The 26236-nt window shown below is 44.1% G+C and overlaps 1 protein-coding gene across 2 annotated transcripts in view; it reads left to right on the top strand.

The window, feature by feature from the left end:
- The first annotated feature begins 11764 nt into the window (after positions 1-11764).
- Positions 11765-26236, top strand: part of crim1 (cysteine rich transmembrane BMP regulator 1 (chordin-like)) — a 203761-nt gene continuing 189289 nt past the window's right edge. The window contains exons 1-2 of one of the 2 annotated variants that reach the window (XM_048535898.2): positions 11765-12706; positions 18842-19015. In XM_048535898.2, coding sequence (XP_048391855.1) covers positions 12394-12706; positions 18842-19015 — 487 coding nt within the window. In that variant the 5' untranslated portion in view covers positions 11765-12393. The remainder of the gene's footprint in view (positions 12707-18841; positions 19016-26236) is intronic. The other variant, XM_048535897.2, reaches the window with a different exon arrangement.

Raw genomic sequence — 26236 nt, forward strand, 5'->3', positions numbered from 1 at the left:
CAAATGATGCAACTTTAAACGATGAGACAAGATATATATTCAGCCACTGTTTCACAAAGAATTCAGTGTTGTCCACAATTGTTAAGGGGTAGCCTCTTAATGCATTTTTAAACAATATAAATGGTAGCTCCTCAGGGGGTTGTGTTACGCAGTGAGTTAGTGCAGTGGATTGGCACACTGCCTTTTCATCTCTGTGATGCAGATCTGAATCCAGCACAGGCTGGATTTCCTTCCCCTTTCTCTCTCTTTGCTGGCTGCTGAGGATTCTAATCAAAGTGACTTTTGACAGTCTCACCCAGTTCTAAGCAGGCGCAGACCTGAGTCAGGAGAGAAAAATAATATTAACTGTTAGTGTCACATGGAATGTGCACAAAGCCTGCTGCCTGAAGATTTGAGGGAGAAAAATTGTATTGATATGGTGCAGTGTGCTCTCCTGGGGTGAGTTACAGACAAAGGGCATTTTTGTATCTGATTATACCCACTTGACCAAGCAACTCTTGGAGCCTGTAAACATTATCCAAAACTGACCTTTTTTGTATGATTCAATGCATTGTTGGCTCAGGCAGCGTTTATTGCACGCCCCTAATTGTCTGCAGAGCAGTTAAGAATCAACCACATTACTGTGGGTCTAGAGTCATATACAGGCCAGACCAGATAAGCATAGCAGCTTCCTTTCCTAAAGTACATTAGTGAACGAGATGGGCTTTTCCCCTGACAATCAGCAACAGTCTCATGGCCATCATTAGACTCTTAATTCTAGATTTTAACTAAATTCAAATTCCACCATCTGTCATGGCATGGTTGAAGCCCAGGTCCCCAGAATGTTACCTGGGTCTCTGGAGTAATAGGCTAAAAATAATACTATTGGACGTTCCCTTTCATTTTTAATCAGTTTTATTGGAAATTAAGGGCAATTTTGGCTGAAAATCCCCAAAATAGCTGGCCAGTGAGTGACCCACCAGTTACATCCATTTCCAAAGCTTGCTTTCTGATCGTGTATTTCAATAGACATAATAAGCAGGTATATAAACAAAGTGTGGCTCAGTCACTCACAGTGAGATGACACAGACCATTGATATTTCTCCTCTGTCTCAAAATCTTATGTGAGAGGTAGAGAAATGACTGAAGGCAATTGGGAAAAACTGAAGAACCTGTTTTCCCAGTGCCCCATGGCATATCGGCAAGCTCGACTAGACTACAGTAAGTCATGAATCTTAGTCATCCCAGCTATTGTATAATTTATCACCTATATCTTGCAAGCTCATTCTTTATGAAGAGCTAACCAGCTCCTGTTTGGAAGGCTACATTAAATCCATAGTTATTATACACATGCTACAACAATCAGTTCCAGAGGATGTTGACCATTTATGAAAAAACATATTTCCAAACATCTAATCTTAGATTTTACCTCCAAATTTTTACATTAATTTTTATCATCTCTAGCAAATTGACTGCAGTTTACTCCCTTCATCGATTTCAAAATCTCAAACAAAATAGAAAGAACTTGCATTTGTATAGCACCTTTCACAACCCCAAGTTGAGCACTTAATGAGTAAAATGCAGAGCATGAATGAACTGTCTCTGTCTGTAGCACACAACTTGCAGCTTATCAAGTAACCCATGAAATGTTATACACGATGATTCTTTCAAATACGATATGTTTGTAGGGCACCAAGTAAAACCTGAGAAAACAAACTCTCAATCAGGCATCATAGAATTCCTATGGTGTGGAAGCAGTTCATTTGAACCACTGAGTCCACACCACCCCTCCAAACAGCATCCAACCCTGCTCTATTCCTCTGTCTCCCATTGCTAACCCACCTAGCCTGCACATTCCTGGACATTCAGCATGGCCAATCCACCTATCCTACACACCTTTGGACTATGAGAGGAAGCCCACAAGGAGAACATGCAAACTCCACACAGACAGTTGCCCAAGGGGAATTGAACTCAGGTCTGCAACACTGTGAAGCAGCACTGCTAACCACTGAGCCACCATGCCACCCTGGCAAAGATCTACTTTGATGCCTTCAAAGCCACCACATGGGCTAGATTTATTCATGCCCATCAACAAAGTTGGATATCAAGTAATGAGGTCTCCCCAAACCTAAACAGCATGGCACTTAGATTTAGTGGGATGTGGTTGAAGACTGTTCCGCTGACATTTGTTGGCTTGCTTCAATCAACGATCACCTACAAACAGAATCAAACGATCAACTTCTACACAGTTTACACCAGTCTTCTTTTATTCACTTCAACCCTGACTGCTACTCACCAAAGCTGTGAAGAAACCTAAATCGACCTCAAAAAGGCATTTGCTTATAAAGGCTGGTGAACAAATCATTGTTAAGCCTGTGCCACAATCTCCCAAACATGTAAGCTTGTAAACACAATCTCTGCGAAGTTACAAAACCACGTTGCCTTGTGGTTTTTGCCCAGTGCATATGCCATGCTTAGACAAAGTGTGTACTGTCCCAATCAAATTGCACAAGGAATCTAGGGGCTCAGATTGTTATCAACCAGCCTGCATCATTTGGTGCTACTCAAAGTCCAGCAGAGCTGATCATCTGTATCTACTAATGACAATAGGAGTCACCTACCAAAATTGGCAGAAGTTCCCTGTAACAAAGTCTTTAAAAAGAACCATTCTTCTAAACACATGGAACTAAGATTTCCCACCAAACCTGATACTCTGCTACATAGCAGGAAACCTTTTTGCGTATCCAGTTACTGCAACAAAAGCCATGAGGTCTTGAAATGCCTTGGTCTAAATGTTTAGAGTGAAAATAGAAAATCCTGCAGATATCTTTTGGTCAGGTAGCATCCGGGGGTGACAGGAACAAAGTTGATGCACTTTACACCTCCTGAGGGCATGTTGTCAGGCACATTGGAGCATAAATTTGGACACACTGCAATTGGTGCCATTCCTAGCATCTGCTGGCATACCTCTACCCAGTTATAATTTCATGCCCAGCAGAGAAGGTATGTGGAGATCCATCTATTTGTGGGTCAGTTGGTGGCATTAAGTGTCCACTGGGATGTAACCCACAACAGACAAAGGCTGGCCCCAACTGTGAGACCTGGGAACTTTCACTGTTTGGGCTGATAGGTGGGCAAGGAGGCTGGATACCACCTTTATGGGCTCTCTCGTAAGATACAGAGGCAGAATTAGGCCATTCGGCCCACTGAAGTCTGCTCCACCATTCAATCGTGGCTGATATGTTACTTACCCCAATTTCCTGCCTTTTCCCCATAACCTTTCAAACCATTATGAATTAAACATCTGTCTAGTTCCTCCTGACATTTACTCACTGTCCCAGCATCCACTGCAATATGGGGTAGCAAATTCTACAGATTCACGACGCTTTGCGAAAAGTAGTTTCTCCTCAATTCTGTTTTAAATTTGCTACCCTTTATCCTAAGAGAATGGCCTCTTATCCTAGAATGCCCCACAAGAGGGAGCATCTGCTCCATGGCTGTTTTATCTATACCTTTTATCATTTTGAATACCTCAATTTGATCTCCCCTCATTCTTCTGAATTCCAGAGAGAATAAACCTAAAGTATTCAATCTCTCTTCATACGACAAGTCCCTCATCTCCGCAATCAATCTAGAGAACCTCCTGTGAACTGCCTCCAATACCACCACATCTTTCCTCAAATAGGGGGACCAGAACTGTGCACAATACTCCAGGTGTGGTCTCACCAATGTCTTGAATTGCTGCAAAAATACTCCCTTAACTTAATAGTCTATTCCTTTAGCTATAAGAGCCAACATTCCATCCACTTTCTTTATTATCTGCTGTACCCACATCCCAGTTTTCTGTGTCTCATGAATGAGGACACCCCAGACCCCTCTGTACTGGAGCACCCTGAAGTCAGTCCCCATTTCGATAATAGGTTGCCTTCCCATTTTTCTGATGAAAATGAATGACTCACTCTTACCTATGATAAACTCCACCTGCCACATTTTGGCCCACTCTTCTAACCTATCCGTACCCATTTGTGAGATTCTTATTTCCTCATTGCAAGTTACTGTCCCATCTATTTTTGTGACATCCTCAAATTTGGCTATGGAGCCTTCTATTCCTGTATCCAAGTCATTAATGTAGACAGTAAATAGCTGGGGTCCAAGGACCAAACCCTGTGGCACCCATTTGTTACTTCTTGCCATCCAGAAAAATACACATTTATCCTGGGTCTCTGTCTTCAGTCCATCAGACAGTTACCTATCCAATCTAATAATCCAATATGGTCCAACTTTGTGAAATAACCTTTTGAGCAGCACCTAATCAAAAGCCCAAATATATCACATCTACAGGATCTCCCTTATCTAGTTTGCTTGTTACATCTTCGAAGAACTCTAGCAAATTGTTCAAACATGGTTTGCCCTTCGTAAAGCCAAACTGACTCTAATGGATAGTGTTTTAAATTTCCAAATGTCCTGATATTGCTTCCTTGATAATTGATTCTAACACTTTCTAACGACAGATGTTAAACTAATTGGTCTGTAATTTCCCACATATTGCCTCCCTCCCCTTTTGAATAGGACATTGCATTAGCATTTTTCTAATTGATAGGCACCTTTCCTGTGTCCAGGAAATTTTGGAAGATTGTAACCAATGGATCCACTATCTCTGCCACCACTTCCTTTAATAGTCTAGGATGTTGGCCATTAGGCCTGGGGCACTTGTCTGTCCTCAATCCTAACAGTTTGCTGAGTACCTTTTCCCTATCGAGGTTGATTGTTCTAAGTTCTACCCTTTCTATTGCTTCTGACTTGCCCGTTTCAGTAGGAATGGTTCTATTATCCTCCACTGTGAAAATTGAAGCAAAGTATTGATTTAGCAGCCCTGTCATTTCAGTATTCTCCACTATTAACTCCGTGGTTTCATTTTCCAAGGTACCAACATTCACCTCAGCAACTCTCTTCCCTTTTGTATTTCTATAGAAGCTTTTGCTATCCTTTTTGATATCTTGTGCTAGTTTGTTTTTCAATAATTTACCTTGGCTCTTTATATTATTTGTTTTAGCAGCCCCTTGTTAATGTTTGGAAGTTGCCCAATCCTCTTGCCTGCCAAAGGGCTTTGCAATATAGTATATCTTAGTTTTTGAATTTATATTGCCCCTTGGCTTCCTTGTTTAGCCATGGATGATTTTTACCCCTGCCCACCTCTTGCCCCACCCTCCCCCCCTCACCTCTTACCATCTTCCTTCCTCACTGGGATATATTTTAAGGTGTGTAGAATTGAGTAGATCCTTAAACAACTGCCACTGCTCATCTGGCCAAGCAGCATCTTAGGAGCACAAAAGCTGACATTAAGGGTCTAGGCCCAAAACGTCAGCTTTTGTGCTCCTGAGATGCTGCTTGGCCTGCTGTGTTCATCCAGCTCCACACTTTGTTATCTCGGATTCTCCAGCATCTGCAGTTCCCATTATCTCTGCCATTGCTTATCTGCTGTCTCCTGACATTTATAGTGTGGAGGTGCAGACATCTTGGTCGGCAGAAAATCCCGGCCGTTGTTCCAGGCCAATTACCTTTCATTCAAGCAGATATAAATTAGAAATGCAATATATTTTAAGTAATTAAAAGGGAAATGGGTGAGTAAATGGCAAAGAGAAAAGTCTGTTATGGGATAGAATGCTGGTAAGACTTAAAAGGCAATAAAGCTGGTGGCTCCAGCCCAAAAGCGTGGTAATGTGAGCACTACAAATGGAGAAGCTGTGTCGAGAAACGGGGCAAATGGTAGAAAATGAACAGCTGTGGCCCAAAAAGAAATGAAAAATGCAAGTAAAGTGATAACTTGCAAAGTATTAGGCAACAAAATAAAGAACAACATTAGGACCCGAAGTTGTTAGACTCAGTGTCGAGTCCAGCAGTAGCACTGTGTCACTTTGAAATATGAGGTCCAAATCCTCCCTCCCTAAACCTGTGGGGTTTCTGTCATCTTCCCCTCCCACCCCACCAGCCTCCACTGCCATTCTGCCACAAATACCATCAACCAAACTTCATGGTTCAGTTTTCTCAAGGCATTGTGCTCTCATGACGGCCTGGCCACTCCTCATTCATCTAGACACCACTGCTCACATTGTGCTTCATGTTTCAGAGACCAAACATGGACTCAGTGACCACTTTGCAGAACATCAAGACTCAGGCTGAACTATAACCCTGAATTTCCAGTCAGGTGTAATTTTATTTCTCCGTCTTACTGTCACACTGACTGCTCTGCCCTCCACCCCTGCAATGCTCAAATTAAGATTCATATAAGCACCAGGACTTTAGGTTTATCATGCCATACCTGAACCTACTTCCCCACACCCAAATAATAATTCCTTCCATAGTGTCCTACAACATAAAAGTGAGCCATTCAGGCCATCGTACCTACAATGGGTCTTTGAAAGAGCTCTTGAAATTAATCCCACATCCAAGCATTTTCCCCAAAACCCTGAAAATTATTTCTCTCAAAATACTTGCCCCGTGTCTTTTTAAGGTTTATATGGAATCTGATTCTGTCACCCATTTAAATGGTATCTGCTACCTCTATGACAAAAATTCTTCATTTCCCCTTTGATTCTTTTTCCAACTATTTTACATATGTAACCTCTGACTATCAATTCACAAGAAGAAATACATTCAACTTACCTTATTAAAACCTTGCACCCAGTACTTCTGTTAGGTCCCTTGACATTCCCCATGCCCAGCCCTTCTCCAATCTCATCACAGAGTTGGAACCTCTGATTTCCTGTGTGTTGGGTACCTATCAGCTGACCTTTGAATCAATGATGACATCTATTCAGGATCTCAAGATCTGCTGTGAGTCTTCATAAGGCTGAACAGGCCAAACCTTGGCCTGCAGTTCTTCCATATGGGACAGATGACCCATATGATAGTGAGGACTGCAGAACAGGATTTGGTTCCTTTTAGTCCATAAAAAAAACATTAGAAATGGGAACAGAAGAAGGCCTTTTAGCCCCATGAGCCTGCATCATCACTGAATGCGATTATGACTGATCCGACATTCCTTATGTTCACTTTCCTTCCCTTTCCGCATAAGTCTCAATTCCCCGACTGTTCAAGAACCTATCTATTTCAGATTACATATACACAGAGATTGTGCCCCTACTGCGCTTGGCAAGGAGTTTCAATTCAACCCTCTGAGAGAAGAAATTCTTCTTTATCTCACTCTTAAATTGGCACACCTTTGAGACTCTACTTCCTGCTCCTAGAGTCTCCGAGGAGGGGAAGCATTCTGTCAGCATTTACCCCATCAAGCCCCCTTAAGAATCCTATATGTTTTGATGAGATCAACTCTCATCCTTCTAAACTCCAGTGTGTTGAGTCCCAACCTGTTTTGTCTTTTCTAAACAGATGATCCCTCTATACCAGGTATCAGCCTAGCAAACCTTCTCTGAATAGCCTCCAATAAAATAGAGTATTTCTTTAAAGAAAGGGACCAGAATCGCTCACAGTAGCCCAACTGTGCTGTTGCAGTGAGACTTCCCTGTTCTCATGCTCCAACCCCCTTGAAATAAGGGCCAACATACACTTAAACTTTTTTCAACACCGTTTTGAAAGGCTGGTAGCAAGCTCCTCCCAACCTTTAAGGTCAATGCTGCTGGAAGTTATCCTCACCTGAGACTTTGACCATTTGAAGGTTGGGAAAATCTGGGATGGAGACACTATTCAAAACCCAGACACGGTGTCCGACCATTAAAGGTGCTTTCAGCATTTTGCCAGAAAGTTTGTCCGGGAGGCGTCGGGAAGTATGTTACTTTTGATCAACTAATAACTGCTGAGGATACGGCAGAGGCATTGTTGGTAAAATACACAATAACTGCAATACAGGATTGAGGTAAACAACTGCTCTGTACACTATTACTGATGTTGGCTTGCCAATGCCTTGTCAAACACTGCTGGGGTTTATAGAAGACTGAGCTCATACAGTTGGTCAGGTGTCACTTCCCTCATCAGTGGTAGCCTTTTTGAGAGAGGAGGTTGCCAAAACGTAGGATGTGCTCAACATATTCAGAGTCTCTTAATAAATAGGTTTGGGAGGTGGAATATTTGGTTCACTGGGTGTGAGTTGATGTTAGGCTTGTTTTGGCAACATTCAAGGCCAGATCCGGTTTCCTACATGCAGGATTGAGATCTCTTAAATTTCAGACACTACGTTAAATGAATGTTCTTGTGAACTTTGAATGGTATTATCTGCCTGTGCTGCACATAAAACAAAACTTTTCACTGTACCTAGGTACATGTGACAATAATAAATCAAATCAAATATTCTTCAGAAGTAATCAATTGCTTGTAAAGCACTTTGAGACATTCACTGATCCTGAGAGATGCGCAATAAATGCAGGGTTTTCTTCTTATTTTAAATGTCTTCTTGATAAGACTCCCGTGCATTCTGTCCCAAAATGTTCACGTTTAGATCACCACTGGGTCAACGGATTGGCTTGCTGCCGCTCTGCAGTGTGGTTTGTAGCATTGAGATGTGAACTCTGGAGGAATGAGATTTATAATCACAGAGAGTGAGCCAGATGGCAAATCAGTTTACACATATGGAAATGTGTTTGTTTTAAAGAATAACATCTTTCACATTAATTTACATTTTAGTTTAAGTGAATGAAGTGAACGAATATCATCTTTGTTGAAAGCAACTTGCGAGGTCTGCATATGGGTCAAGTAAGGGCCACTGACAGATCTAATATTTGTTCAAATAGACTTTTTCATCTGGTTCTCTGTTCGGCCCAATTCAGTTTAACTATGGCTTCATTCGGTTCCGGTTAAAATGATCTAGTAGACGTTGGAACCCTGAGAGGTGGAGTTAGTGGAATCGAAAAAGATGTCTCCCTCACAGCGTTTGTGACAAAAGAATTGCATCTTCCTTGGCGGCCTTTCAACAGAAGAATATTCAGAGATTTCCCGAGTGGTAAGAATGTAACTTCTTTTACTTCTCTTTATCTCACTTTTTCCAACAATTGGAAAATAGATTTTAGAAATAGTTTTGAGCTGATGAAGTGTGAAAAGAAGAATAATTCCAAGCAGTGGTGGGAGTTGGTCAGTGAGGTGGGAGGAGTGGATAGGTGAGAGAGAAGGCGGACAGGTCATGGAGGCGGGGATGAGGGGAGGAACTAGTCTTGGGATGAGGCTGGCGGGTGGGGAGATTTTGAGGGTGGCAAAGTCCTTATTGAGGCTATTGAGTTGGAAGCTCCCGAGGTGGAATATGAGGTGCTGCTCCTCCAGTTTCTGGGTGGTGTGGTTGTGACACTGGAAGAGGCCCAGGATGGACATGTCATTCAGGGAGTGGCAGGGGGAGTTGAAGTGATGCAATGATTTGGATATGAAAATAGAAGGTGTGGTTAGTAAGTTTCCCAATGATTGAAGGTGTAGTAGCCAGCCAAGAAGGTCACCTCTGAATACAATGGGACATTGACTAGGGCCGATAAACTGAGGAGTGGCAGATGGAGTTTAAGTTAGATAAATGTGAGGTGCTACATTTTGGAAAGGCAAATCAGGGCAGCACGTTTACACTGAAGGTTGTGGGGAGTGTTGCTTAATAAAGAGACGCTGGAGTGCAGTTTCGTAGTTCCATCAAAGTACAGCCACCGGTAGAAAGGATATGAAGGAGACATTTGGTGTGCTCGCCTTTATCGGTCAGTGCATTGAGTATAGGAGTTGGGAGATCACTTAGCAGCCATATAGGATGTTGGTTCGGCTGCTTTTGGAATACTGCAATCGATTTTGGTCTCCTTGCTATAGGAAGGATGTCGGTGCAACATTGAGGGCCGAAGGGCCTGTTCTGCGCTGTATTGTTCTATGTTCTATGTTCTATTATCCCTGAAGGCTGGCAGTGCCAGGGCACCTAATTGGGATAAGCACAAATTGGCATCACGCTGGCGGATTCGCTCACTCTGCACTGATAACTGAACAACAACTTCTGCCCAGTTGCCGGCCTCATTTTCCTGCGTGTTTCCAAACAAAACGCTGTCAAATAGTCTGCCCTTTCTCTCCACGATTTTACCGACTGCTCGCTTCTCAACGCAGAGGGAAGGTGGCTGGGTATCTTTTTCTTCTTTCTCTGTTTCCGTCCTGCATGAACTGGAAGCAGGATTAACTGAAACCCCACGTGGGAAAACTATTTGAGTAATACCGCTGGAATGTTGTCAGAAAATTCCTCTTTCCCTCATTTACTCACAGCATCACTGCGGCTATTTGTGGCGTTTGTTTATTTGGACCTGGAGGAAGGAGTCGGTGTGGGGCACGTTTGCTGGAGTTTCAAATATTTAAAACTTTCGTCGAGTTATTTTTTATACATAAATGGCCTATCACTGTGGGCTGTTTCACACAGCTCACTTACTTCTGTAATTTCAGTTCAGCTGTATTCCGTGTATTCCTCTTCCTTTGAAGTACTGTACAACCAGTCACTGAATCTTGCAGTCATTTCAAATCCTGATTTTACGTAAATGTCAAATAGGAACCGGCTCTGGCAGGGTGTAAAAACTGCATGCTTAAAATGTTTTTTAAAGTAGAAGGATCAACTGAAATACAAATACGCAATTCTGGAATATGAAGTGTTTCATTGACGGGGAGGGGAGTATTCGTTTGATTCTTTGTATTCACGTGTTTTTTCGACAACTTAACGTCTGCCGAATTGCTGTTCTTTCCTTTTGTAGTCTTGTTGGTTATCAATGAAATGCTTTTAAAAGGGCAATTACTTCCACCGACCTTTCATTTATTACTTAGCATACCCTTCTTTAATATATGTATGGAAGTGTATGTTAAACCTTCACATTTCCCTCCAGATGGGGGACACTGATCACCGAAACAGTAGAAAAGGTTTGGTGATGGGGACGAGCGAGATCAATTGCAGTGGATTTTTAAAAAATGTTGCTTTACTCTCGCTTGTAGCAACGTGTGGAATGCGCGCGTGCGCTCCCGGTTGCGGACGGGAGGGGCGTGGCCTTATTTGAATATGCAGCAGGGGTCGTCCAATGAGTAGGCGGGGAAAGGGGTGGGGTGGGTGCGTCACAATAGCTGTGGTGTTTGATTGACGTGTGCATTTTGGATGGGGGAGGGGGAGGCCGGGGACTGCTTAGTGTATCAATGTATTCGTATGTGTGTGTCAAATAAAAAAATCGTATGTATATGTGTGTATCAGTGTGTATGTGTAACTGCATATGTATATTAATGTGTCTCTGTATGTGTCTTTATGTATGTATATCTGTGTGTATCTGTATGTTTGCATCTATGTGTATTAAGGTGTGTATGTGTACCTGTGTGTATTTGTGTGTATCACAGCTTGTGCACATTCATGTGTATATGTATACATGTATATCTGAATATGTGTATTTGAATGTATGTTTATGTATGGCATCAGTCTGTGTGTATTATGTGTGTATCTGTATGTGTGTGTCAGTGTGTATTAAAGTCTATCTGAATGTATGTGTGTCAATGTGTGTATAGTGTGCATCTGTATGTGTGTCAGTGTTTTAATGTGTGTATTAGTGTATGTCAGTGTACCTGTGTGTATCAGTGTCAATGTGTGTATTAACGTGTGTATGTGTTCATGTGTATTTTAATATGTATTACTGTGTCTGTATGTGTGTATCAGTGAGTGTATATCAATATGAGTGTGTATCTATGTGTGTTAATATGTGTATGTGTGTGTGTGGATAGCAGTGTGTGTCTATCAATGTGTGAATGTATCAGTGTGTGCGCCGAAGTGCGGACCCAGAGCGCTGCGCTGCTCACTGGCTCACACACATACTCCACTCCAGTCTGTGCTGTGCAATTAAAACCCCCACCGTATATATAAAAAAATAGACGCTCCTCTCTGACAGTCCGACCAGGCGCTCGCTGAGACCGCCCGTCCGCCTCTGCTCCAGATTCAAGGAATTTCTCTCTCTCTCTCCCCCCCCCCCCCCACCACTCATCGCTTCTGAGGAGAAAGAGACTGTGTGTGTTTTATTTTCTCTCTCTTTTTGTTAATTCCTTGAGCGGGGAAGAACTCAGTGTCGAAGCGGACCATTCCGATCCTGTTTGAAGAGAGGAAGAGGAGGGAAGAGGGGAACTTACTGCTGCTGAAGAAAGAAAATAAGAAGCCGGGCATAACTTTCTCTGAAGCCTTTCAGCCGAAAGCAACTTTCATTCTGGATTTTTGAAGGGAAAAGAGGAAGGTGGTGCGAAAAAAAAACATTTTTTTTGTTAATTTCGCACTGCACGTTGCTTGTTTGCCTTGATCCATCGGTGAAGTATTCGTGCGTGCGAGAAGAGTTTATCCCCGAAACTTACGCTGTGATTTTTCTTGTGGGCTTTTTTTTGCGTTAAGTACGTAAAGTTTTTTTTGTTGTGCTGCTTGCAAAAAAAGAAAAGAAAGCCAGTGCGAAAAAAATGGTTCCTTCTGGGATGTACCTGGCTGCCAAGTTGCTAGCAGCCGTGCACCTTCTGCAGTTGTTCGCTCAGAGCGGCCGGGCTCTGGTGTGCTTACCGTGCGAGGAATCCAAATGCGAAGAGCCCAGGAACTGCCCCGGGAGCATCGTGATGGACTTCTGCGGCTGCTGCTCCGCCTGCGCCCGGCAGAAGAACGAGAGCTGCGGCGGCGTGTACGGTCTGTACGGGACTTGTGACCGCGGCCTCCGGTGTGTGATCCGACCCCCGTTCAACGGCGATTCCATCACCGGCTACCAAGTTGGGCTTTGCGAAGGTAGCTCGGAAGTCAGCGCGGAGTTTTTTTTTCCAGCCTCTCTCTAACATGGCGGGGTGGCATGCTGTAACTTGGAACCGAGTGAAGTTCACTCCAGTGGCTGTTTTCACATTTCACTGGTTGGTGAGGAGGGGGGTGGCGTTTGGGTGGGAGAAAGAGGTTAGGTTATATCTTTTTTGCATTGCAATGTACACATTTGCACAATGTAGCCAGTGGAAGCAAAATTTTGAACCCGCTTCGCCCTACTGTATTTTTAGCATATGTTCAAAAAAATTGCAGCGTACCTTTCTGCGGATCTGATGGGTGTACTCGATCAGGGCGAGGATCTGTAAACTGCAGTTGGGTTTTGTCTTTGCATTGGGTGTGATGACCTGCACATAATTGGATTCATTCGTGTTTTTATTTAATTATATACAGCATCCACACACCATATATAATTGCTTTTTTATAATGTATCCGATCGCACATCCTGAGCTGAGTTGAGGCTGTGATCTGGTAGAATGTAGAGGATTTTTTTTGTTGCTGCTAGCAGATTCCTTGCGCTGTTTTTGGTGCTGCGAGCTCAGCTTTTGACTGTGTGCTGCTGAGGAGTTTTTTTTTGACAGGAATGTTTGCTATGTCTGATTGCGGACCGGCCCCTAAGATTTGGAAGCCTCACTGTGTGCCTCAAGGAAACACACCGTGAGAGCCCCTGTCGATGCAAACCTTTTAGTGCGTTCAGAACCCACAGCACACAACAAAATGCACGCCACAAACTTTGCAATCTAACTTTCAGCTATTTGCTTCAGTGTGGTTCGGTCGTCATTTATAAAGTATGGATTTGTATGTGTTTGTGGGGTGGGGGGTGGAGGTTTGTGGTGGTGGGATTGTGTGGTTACAGGTGTGGACCACACGCCGGCCATTGGTGGCTTCTTCGTTAGTTTAATAAATATGAGCTGAAGACGGCGTCTAAGGAATTAAAAAAAAAACACCCTTCTCATTTCGTGGAGCAGGCTGTCCTGGATACTGGAAATAGTGTGGTACTGCCCGTCACGTCCTCGCTATGATTTGTACCAGAGCCTGGACTTGGCTTTCCAAATGGGATCGGGGTGACTTGAAATGCTGGCTCTTTCCCATTTTTCTTTTGGGGAGAATTCAGAAGAGTGAAATCGGCGCCAGAATTAAAAACACAAACGCCATCCGATTTATTTATTTACTTCAAATATATTTCGCTTTGTCTCAACTCGACTTCACCGCCTGACCCGGGCATTTAGTTTATTCAGGCCGCGGGATTTGTATTTACAAAATGTAGAAACACATCTCTGCCGAGAAACAAAACTGCTTGGCGATTATTTCCCCCAGCCTCCCCTACCCTACCACCGCCCCCACTCCCCCTTATGAAATTTTCCAACTTGCTGTCTGAGCTATCCCTCTTGAAAGACAGGCGGCAGCAACGAGCTTTGGAGAAAAATCAGAAATTCTCACGATAGAGGAAAACAAAACAGTAACAACTCGAAATCTCTTCTCCAGGAACTTTAAGCCGATCGGTTCTTTGCCTGTTGCCAATTCTCTAACGTTGTTTCACACTATAACGGAGGGCCTCGGAGGAGAGGGTGTTGGAAACTACTGTTGTAACAGATACTGACTACATTTGGCCCTGGGAGCTGGTGTTTTCTTTTAAATTCCTAAACAGCAGGGATGCCAGCCTCCCCTCCCCTGCCACCACTTTCTTACCCTGGAAATTTCGAGCCCGCCACCCTTTCTCCTTCAGATCCCAAGGATTTCCTTCCTTTTGCCGACTGGGACCTTTTCAGGGCTCAGTTCCAACCCTGAAGCACATGATACATCAAAACAAGAGCTTACCACTGGCTCAAAGGATTGCAGACCCAGCACAACCCAGACCCATGACCTGTACTTCCTAGCTTCTGAACAAAACGAGGTTCATGTTTGTGTTTTAGCTGTTTAGCTTTTGGCATCGAATTCTGAAGCAGAAGTTGGCGAGGGGAGTGTTAGTTCGAGGTGTTACTTCAGGCTCCTTGGCTTGTTTAACTCATCAGAACACCGCTGCTGAGGCCCCAGTAACACCGTCACGGTGAGCTGAACTCACCTGGTGAGTGATTAAGGTTACCGTGATTGGCCTTACCAACCTTCAGGTTAGTGAAGACCAAATCATGGACTGTGCCTGTGTCCAGTGACTTCACCTGGAAGCCCCATAATTTGAGGGTGGAATTAAGCTTAACCAGGATGCCACCTCCGTTTAAGTCATGGATACCGACTGCATGGATGAGTTTCCCAGGTGTGGACTGATTCATTGCTCCTCTGAGGGGCAAGCCTTGGCATTGTGCCTCATAACCGAAAACCTGCTGGTACATCCAGTTACTGGAGCAAAAAAAACCCTTCAAAGCCTTGAAGCACTTTGCTCCAAAAATTCAGAGTGAAAACAGAGAATGCTGGATGAGGCAATACCTTTGGAGGTGCAAACTGAGTAAATGTATTTTACACCTCTTGAGGGTATGCTGGCAGCTGAGGTGAGATGTAAGTTTGAACACAATTGCTTGAATCCTGTGCAGAAGAGAATGCCATCATGGGAAGAGAGAAATTGTTTTGTACACTTGACAAGCCTGATATGCTGTGAAAATGATATGATCATTGAGATATGGGCTATCGTGTCAGAGGGATGATGTGATTACTGATAGATTTATCACCATGCTCTATACTGAGGTTCCACTTTAAATTGAAAAGGAAATCAAACTATTGTAATATAGGTAAATTTCACAGCTACATTTTTCTATAATATCCATTCACCACCTTAGTACCTCAACATCCTTTATTGAAAAAGATACAAGTGCTATTTATTGTAGTAGAGTGTGTGAACTGCCAGTAGGTTAAGTGAAAGAAAAGCAGTGTTATCTCCCAGCTGGGGACTTGCGTTACACTCAGATACTAACAAGGCCAGCAAGGGCAAGGAACATGCTGAGTAGAAGAGCTAATATTCTGTCTGGCCTGTCCTGCGACTTGGCGAACACCAATATGCTCATGTCACTAGAGAGGAGGGGAAGCTGGAAGATGTCATTTTGCACAAAAGAATCAGTTACTTGTTTGTAAAGGAAGGATGGTCAGAAAAAAGTTGGGAAATAAGATTAAAGCAGGTAACTCTGCTCAAAGAGCTGTGGTTCACATATCCTATGCCAGTATAATTGCTTGATCAATTGATGCTATTTCCATTGTTGCAGCATGAAATTAAGTTGTTACTTTATTTTATGTGAAATGCTTTCTTTTAGTTCTTGCAGTGTCATAGAATTCACTAGTGTTATCTCCATGAACTGATAAGGAATGCCATGGTATAAGTAGCTATGATGAACATCTATGAGAAAGCTCCCCTGGTGGCCTTGATGGGCCTATGCAGGGAGTGATGAGATGCTAAACCGTAGACATTTGTCTTCTCGTATTCTCCGAGACACCAGATCTCAGCCAGAGGAGCAATGAGGCTGTGTCAGTTGTCTTTTCAGATGGGGCAAAGGAGCTTAACAACCCTTGAGGTGGATAGTGAGACAGTATGAACTCCTGCCCCAGGTCAAGTGCAGTGAGTTAGAGAGTCTATTCAAATGTAGACATGATCTGGAGCTGCTATGATACAGCAGAAAGCTGTCAGCATTGATGTAAAATGGACACCTGGGGGCAGTACTGCAGAACTGCTACCTGAGGAGCAAATTAAGCAGGTACTGGAGGAGAAAATTGAACCAAAAGATTATAAATAGAATTCAGGCTAAATTTGTCAACAAATACAAAATATAGTATAAATTGCAGTTCTTGCTTCGAATTTTTCAATGGCCAGACAATCACCATTACAGCGTAAATGGGAGTTGCACATGGGACCTTGTGGAATTCCCATCCTAGCACATACCAAAGGGAATGTTCAGGAAATTGAATCTTCCTCTGGGCAGTTCTTTAACATCTGGAACCCTCAAGTCTCCACTTCAGTCAGATCATTTGGAGGGTGCCAGTGAGTGTACGTGAAATAGTTGCTCAGGAAAAGTTAGGATTTTAAAACTGCGTTGTAGGTCCTCAATAGCTATAAAAATGACCCCATACTTCACACAGCTACCCAGCTACACCTCCCTCAGAACGTCTACATTTCCAGACCCTGACTTAACAGCCTCCTGGGATCCGACTGGAATCCCCTGCTGCCGGATCCCAACGCATCCATCCCACCCAACAGACTTGATTTCTGCCTCCCCTCACCCCCAAACATGACCCACACTGAATACTACATCACATGCCTTGCACCCTGGCACCCTACCCCCTTTCCACTTCACATCCTACCCAGCTGGAACCCTATCTAACCGGATCCCTACTTATGTGGCGTCCTACCCCCTGCTCATCTGGCATGTACCCCAGCACTGGACGCTCTCCCCAGCTGACACCTTACTTACCTGGAACCCTAACCCTTTTCATCTAGCATCCTATTCACTTTGCACCATATTAACCTGACATTCTATCCCTTGCACCTTTCCCCCTCCTCAGCTTGCATCTTCCCCACCTGGCACCCTACTCACCTGATACTTAACAGATACCCTAACCATCTACCCATCTGGCACCCTACCTGTCCAGCATCCTAACGCCTTATGTACTTACTGTCAATGTTAGAATAGAACAGTGGATAGATGTGAAAAGGGAGGAGCAAGTGGTGTATGTCTTCCACCCAACTGTTCTATACTATGAAAGAGGTATCGTAGGTACAAGAGTAGGCCTTTCAGCCCCTCAAGCCCATTCTGCCATTCAGTGGGATGATCTGTGGCCTAACTCCATATACCTACCATGGAGGTTCTAGGCCCGAAACGTCAGCTTTTGTGCTCCTAAGATGCAGCTTGGCCTGCTGTGTTCATTCATCCAGCTCCACACTTTGTTACCTGCCATGGGCCCATATCTCTTACTTCGTTTGCTTAACAAACATTTATCTATCTCCGTTTTAAAATTGACAACTGATTGAGCATCAACTGCCACTTGTGGGAGAGAGTTCCAGGCCTCTCCTCCCCTTTGTGTGTATAAGTGCTTCCTAACGTCTCTCTTGAATGGCCTGGCCCTAATTCTCAGACTGTGTCCCCTAGTTCTAGAATCCCTAGCCACTGGAAGTAGTTAATCTTTATCCGGCCTGCCTTTTCTTGTTAATATCTTGAAGACCTCAATCATATCATCCTTTAACCTCGTAAATTCTAGAGAAAACAGGCCTAATTTTTGTAATCTCTCAGCACAATCCAACCCCTGAAGCCCAGATATCATTCTTACAAACCTGCATTATTCTCCCTTCAAGGCCATTGTAACCTTCAGAATGAATATGTAGTTCCACTCTGAAGCAGCTCTGATCGGAATCTCCTCTTAGGAATGTGGAGCTTTCTTCTTTCATAAAATTCCTTGGAAAATCTTGCCCTTTTTAAATTAAATATTTCTACCATACCTTTTAGTAATATATGAAAAGGTTCCAGATCAAATTCCTAAATGTGGCTGACAATACAGGGAGGGAAAAGATAATTCTGTTTTCTTTCTAAATGTGTACCTGCCTTGATTTGATATGCTGCTTGTGAACTGAAGAACATTTGAAATGAGTGAACTGAAAATTAAACTCCATGCGTGCATAATTGTGAATAACTTAATGCTCACCCATGACATGTTTGTCTGGTGTCCATGTTGACATCTGTGCCACACATTTAAAATGAAGATTTGCATCATTATTATTAAGGGATCGTGGCTGCTGGAACCTTTAACGTACTAATTACTTCTTCAGGCACTCTGCCATTCAGAACTTAAATGTTAAAGGGCCCACATGGTGTATTTGCGTATCTTTATTGACTGAGTACATCCCACTCCGATATTGCCCTTTTAAAGCATTGACTAAATTTGAAAGATTTAGAGGAAAGAAGATTTAAGAAACAAACTTGGAAGCCAAATAATGTGGAAAGTAGCTGCCTATTGAACATCGGACAGAACCCCCACATGTGTCATATATAAACAAGCATTTGGGAGCAATTCGCAATGAATTGCTGACTAAACTAGTGCCAAGATTGTGACTTGTTTGATACTCGAGCATGGTTTGCAGCAACATGCAAATTGTGGGCTTAATTTGATCCTGATCGTGTTCTGAAAATACTTTCCTTTCAGATGAGAGCTGGGAAGACGACCAACTTATTGGAATCGAGCCCTGCAAAGAAAACCTAGCAACAGGCTGCAACATTGTCAATGGGAAGTGCGAGTGTGACAGTATTCGGACCTGTAACAATCCATTCGTATTTCCCAGTCGGGAAAACTGCCTTTTGGCAATTAAGCAGATTGAAGGTAAGTGGGCAGCGATGGCAAAGAGGCACCTCAGATTGGAATTTGTTAATTTCGCATTGTCTTTTATGCTCAGCAGCGGCCACAGGTATCACGAGGTGGGTGTGGACAGATAGAGAATTGGTGAGGTCATCCTGCAGAGATATTTAGACTGAGATCTTTCTTTGGTCCCCACCTACTAAAGGCCAGATCTCTTCCCCCTCTCTCTTGCTAACTCATTCTTGTCATTTATACCGATCATCTATTTCAAAGCCTCTGTTTAATTAAAGAATTCTGTATGCTCTGAAGCTGGAGCTGTTTTTCTTAAATTTTCACTGTCACCTGCAGTTATTTCTATGGTTTTGTTGAGTTGGTTTTACAGAATCTACGCAACACAGTTGGAGTTATCCACTGGAATACCTTTTTCCTGTGATGTATACTGTAATATTTTTCTCAATATTGCACCCCCTCAGGACGACATTTCCCATTTTCCTGAAATCTGCTTTTTCAGAATAATCCCTCAAAAGTTGCAGAATGTCAGAGTCAGTCAGAGCTAGGAGAGACTCTTGGGGGAAATGGCTCAATACATAGTTGACTTGAAGGCGAGAATTTATGTAGCAAAGACAGAGAGAGTTGGAGTGGTAGGACAAGAGAGTGGAAGGTACTAGACATGATGGTAAAGTGAACAAACAGTACCACATACAACCAGTCAGAGGTAGATGATGGGAGAGCAGAGCAATGACTGTAAGGGAACAGAAGGCAACATCAGCGATGGTGCATGTATGTGGGGGAGGGAGTAAGGAGAGCACATAGACTGTTGATTCCTCTTCCAGTGTTCCTTTCTAATATAATAAACAGCTGATCCACTGCTGCCTGTTTTTCTTGTTGACCCACACAACTCCCCCACTTTACAGAGCAAAGCAGGTTTCAAAGGGAGGATTGGAGGAGGTATCAAAGGCAAGGGAGGGATTTATCAACCCAGCTCTTTCTTATCTGGACTTTGCATTAAAGCTATTCCCCTTCTTCTGATCTATAGACATAGCCTTTCACAAATTAATCTCTACTCCTTTCATAATTTAAATGGATCTGTTTAAACAGCCCCACCCAGCATCAATGAAAAACACTCCAAAATTATATTTTATTTTATTCATGAAGAAGTCTTTATAAGCATACATAAGTCAAGAGAGCAGCCCAGTTCTGTACAGCTTTTGCAAATGGAGAACCAACAAACATTGGAGTTTGACTTTCCTGGCAATTCCAACCAACAAATCCAAGGCATTTCTTACTTATGCAGGATATTATTTACACTTCTGTAAGTGTATGAAGCAGTTTGGAGGAAAGGCTGTAAACAAGCGATGGTAGATATTTTAAGGAGGTAAGTCATGACTGTCAGTAAAGGTATATCTTAGGAAGGAGGAACGGCCCTGAGAGGGATAAACCAACCATTGAAAACCAAGGAAGTTAGGCAGAGTATAAAGTTGAAAGAAAAAGCATATAAGGAGTTAAAAGTCAGTGATTGTACTGATTGGGATAAATTCAGAATCCAGCAAAGGAGTTCTTAAAAAGGTGATGAAAACAGAAAAAAAAAACTTGAAGGGAAAACTAGCGGGGAATACAAAAACTGACAATAAATACTTCATTAAATATATAAATGGGAAGAGAGAAGCCAGAGTGAACAGAGGGCCGTAGAAAATGCATCCTGGGAGACAGTAATGGGGAATAAGCACATAGCAAAGGAGTTAAACAAGATAATTTGTATCAGTCTGTATGGCCTCATTAATGCTAAAGAATATGGGGAAGGAATTGACTAGCACAGCCATTACTAGAGAAGCAGCATTAGACAAGCCAATGGGTATAGGGGAAGATTAGCCCCCTGATCTTGATGGCTTGCATCCCTAGATTTTAAGACATGGAGCTACAGAGATAGTGGATGCTTTGGTCGTAATTTTCCAAAAATCCTCGGATACTGGAGAAGTACCAGAGGATTGGAAAGCTGCCAATTTGACATTCCTCTTTAAAAAGGGGTGGGGGATTACAAAAGGCAAGTAACTATAGGCCTACTGCCTTAACATCTATTGTTGGAAAAATGTTGGAATCAATTATTAAGGAAGTAATAGCAGCACATTTGGCAAAAGTTAATCTAATCAAACAGAGTCAGTATGGCTTCATGAAAGGAAAACTGTATCTTGACTAATTTATTAGAGCTTTCAGAGAAACTCTTAATCATAATGGATCGATGTTGTATTTGGACTTCCAGAGGTGTTCAACAAGGTACCTCACCAAAGGTTAAGTCATAAGATAAGGGTTGATGGTGTTGGAGGTAGTACACTGGCATGCACAGAAAATTGGTTAATGGACAGGAAATAGCCAGTGGGTTTTATTTTCAGATTGGCAAACCATGACTAGTGAGGTTCCACAGGGATCAGGACTGGTATTGCACCTGTTTACAATATACTTTAATGATATGGAGGAAGGAAGTGAATGTACTGTCGCCAAATTTTCAGTCAACACAAAAACGGGTGGAAAGGCAGTTTGCTAGAGGGTTACAAACAGAGTGATATTGATAGGCTAAGTAAGTGGACAGAAAGTTGGCAAACGGTGTATAATGTAGGAAAGTGTGAAGTTTGGAAGGGAGACAAAGGAACAGTATTATTTAGGTAAGAGAAACAACTGCCGAAAGCTGGGACACAAAAGGATTTGGGAACACTTGTGCACAAAACACCAAAAGCTAACACAAAAGAAAGGGTAATGAAACATTGGTCCTTATTTAAAGGGAGTTGGGGTATAAGAGTAGGGAAGTCCTACTGCAACTGGACAAGGAGCTGGTGAGACAACATCTGTGGCCCTCTTATTTAAGGCAAGGTTACATTTCGTTGAAGGCTGGTCAGAGGAAGTTCTCTAGGATGATCCCGGATATGGAGGGATTGTCTTGTGAGCAAAGGCTAAACAGGGTGGGACTTTACTCACTGTAGTTTAAAAGAATGAGAGTTGATCTCATTGAAACACACAGGATTTTTAAGGGGATTGACAGGGTAAATGCTGAGAGGATGTTTCCCCTCCCGGGAGAGCTAAGACTTGAGGGCATAATCTCAGAATAACGGAAGATTGATCTAATATTGAGATGAGGGGATCCTGTTGTGGGTTTGAGAGTTTTTGGAACTCCTTGCCACAGTGAGCTGTGAGGATAGAGTCCTTATGTATATTAAAGGCTGAAGTAGATAAACTCTTGATCAATCAGGGAAACAAGGGCTTTGGGAAAGGGCAGGTAAATGATGGGGAATGTTGGATCAGTCATACACACAAACACACACTCACACACACACACTCACACACACACACTCACAAACACACACTCACAATCACACACTCACAATCACACACACACACACACTCACAATCACACACACACACACACACACACACTCAATCACACACAAACACACACAATCACACACACACAAACACACACAGTCACACACACACACACACTCTCAATCACACACACACACACACACGATCACACACACACACGATCACACACACACACAAACACACACTCTCAATCACACACTCACACACACACACACACACTCACAATCACACACACACACTCACAATCACACACACACACAAACACACACTCACAATCACACACACACTCACAATCACACACACACAGTCTCACATGCGCACACAGTAACACACACGCATATACAGTCTGACACGCCCACACAGTCTCACACACACACAGTCACACATACAGACACACACACAGTGACACACACAGTCACACACACTCCCCCCACACACATGCACACTCCCCATACACACTCACCTCAACATACACGCATTCCCCGGACACACACGCTCTCACAGACACACACAGCCACAGACACGTGCGCGCGCGCACACAGACACACGCGCATACACAGACGTCTACACACAGTCACAAACACAGATACACACAGTCACACGCACGCACAGTCACACACACACACACACAGACACACTCCCCACTCACAATCACCTCCACGTACACACACACTCCCCCAGACACACAGACACACACACAGTCACATGCACACAGTCACACACAGAGTCACACGTATACACAGTCTCACACACACATACACACACACAGTCACTCACTCACATACACACAGTCTCACACACACACGATCACACACACATACACACTTCCCCCATACACATACACACTCCGCACACACAATCACCTACACATATACACACTCTCCCCTGGACACACGCACACACACACACACGGACACACATACAGACACACACAAAGTCATGCACAGTCACACACACAGACAGTCACATGCACACAGTCATACACACATACAGACACACACTCACACACACAGTCTCACACATACACACGCAGACACACACAGTCATACGCACACACAGTCACACACACACTCCCCCTCACACACATACACACTCCCCACACACACACACCTCCACGGATGGACACATACACACACACACTCTAACACAGAGTCACACGCATATACACACACTCACATGAGTCACACACACACACTCTCACACAAACACACAGTCACACACACACAGTCATACACGCACACAGTCACACACATGGACAGTCACATGCACACAGTCATACACACACACAGTCTCTCTCACACACACACACACACAGTCTCACACACATACAGACACGCCTCCAGACACACCCACACCCCTCCACACATCCCCCCCACGCACACCTTGGCACGCACATACAGACACACACACAAACACAGTCTCACACACACACACACAGTCTCACATATGCGCACACTCCCCACACACACTTGAACACAGAGTCACATGCATATACACACACAAACACACACTCACACAAGAGTCATACACATACACACACACACACACAGTATCACACACATGCACACACAGTCACACACCCAGAATGTCTCACACACACACACACAGTCTCACACACACACACACACACCCCTTACACACACACACAGACACGTCTCTGGACACACCCACATCCCTCCACATACACCTTGGCACACACATACACACACACACACACACACACACACACACACACACACAGTCACACATGCACAGACACACACATACAGGCACACACAGTCTCGCACATAGACACACACATGCACAGTCACACATACACAGACACACACGTATGCACGCACACAGGCACACACACAGTCAGACACACAGCCACACAGAAACACACACACACATACACACACAGTCTCACGCACACACAGTCTCACACACACACACACAGACACCCCTCCAGACACACCCACACCCCTTCACACACACCTTGGCACACACATACAGACACACACAGTCACACACACCCACAGTCTGACACACGCACACGCTCACAGTCACACACATACACACTCCCCACACACACATACACACTCCCCACACACACACACCTCATTGGACGGACACACGCACTCGAACACAGAGTCACACGCATATACACAGAAAAACACTCACACAAGAGTCACACACATACATACACTTACACACACACACACACCTTCCACACACACACAGACACGCCTCCGGACACACCCACACCCCTCCACGTACACCTGGCACACACATACAGACACACACAAACACAGTCACACACACACACACACACACAGTCTCACACACACACACACACAGTCACACATGCACACACAGTACACACACAGTCACACATCCGGACAGTCACATGCACACAATCATACAAACACACAGTCACACACACACACAGTCATACACACACAGTCACACACAGTCTCACACACACAGTCATACACACACAGTCTCACACACACACACACCTTCCACACGCACACAGACACGTCTCCGGACACACCCACACCCCTCCACACATCCCTCCATGTACACCTTGGCACACACATATAGACACACACACACACAAGCACACTGACACAGGCACACAGACACACACAGTCACACACACTCCCCCCACACACAGACACACTCACCTGGACATACACACATTCCCCAGACACACACGTGCACACACACAGCCACAGACACACACGCGCACGTGCGCGCACATACACGCAGACACACATGCACACACACAGATGCCTACACATAGTCACACACACAGTCACATACACACAGTCACGCACACGCAGACACACAACACACAATCACACGCACATGCACACTCCCCCCCATACACATACACACTCTGCACACACAATCACCTACACATATACACACTCCCCCGGACACACGCACACACACACACTCTTACACAGAGTCTCACACACACAGACACACACACAAAGTCATACACGGTCACACACGGACAGTCACATGCACACAGTCATACACACACAGACACACACTGTCACACACACAGTCTCATACATACACACGCAGACACAAACGGTGATACGCACACACACACACTCTCACACACATACACACTCCCCACACACACACACCTCCATGGACGGACACACACTCTAACACAGAGTCACACGCATATACACACACAAACAGACACACAGTCATACACGCACATAGTCAAACACAGGGACAGTCACATGCACACAGTCATACACACACACACACACACACACACACACACACACACAGAGTCTCACCCACACACACACACACACACAGACGCGCCTCCAGACACACCCACACCCCTCCACACATCCCTCCATCTTTGGCACACACATACAAACACAGTCTCACACATGCGCGCACAGTCACACACATACACACTCCCCACACACACACTCGAACACAGAGTCACACGCATATACACACACAAACACACACTCACACAAGAGTCACACATATACATACACCCACACACATACACACACACAGTCTCACACACTCACACACACACACACACACACACACACACACAGTTTCACGCACACTCACACACAGTCTCACACACACACACACCTTCTACACACACACAGACATGTCTCTGGACACACCCACACCCCTCCACACATCCCTCCATGTACACCTTGGCGCACGCATACCAACACACATAGACACACACAGTCACACACACACACACACAGAGTCTCACACACGCACACACACAGTCACACACACATGCACACACAGTCACACACAGACATGCACGCACGCACACAGGCACACACACAGACACACAGCCACACAGAAACACACACACACACACAC

The sequence above is a fragment of the Stegostoma tigrinum genome, chromosome 9, assembly GCF_030684315.1.
Source record: "Stegostoma tigrinum isolate sSteTig4 chromosome 9, sSteTig4.hap1, whole genome shotgun sequence".
Classification (NCBI taxonomy): Eukaryota; Metazoa; Chordata; class Chondrichthyes; order Orectolobiformes; family Stegostomatidae; genus Stegostoma; species Stegostoma tigrinum.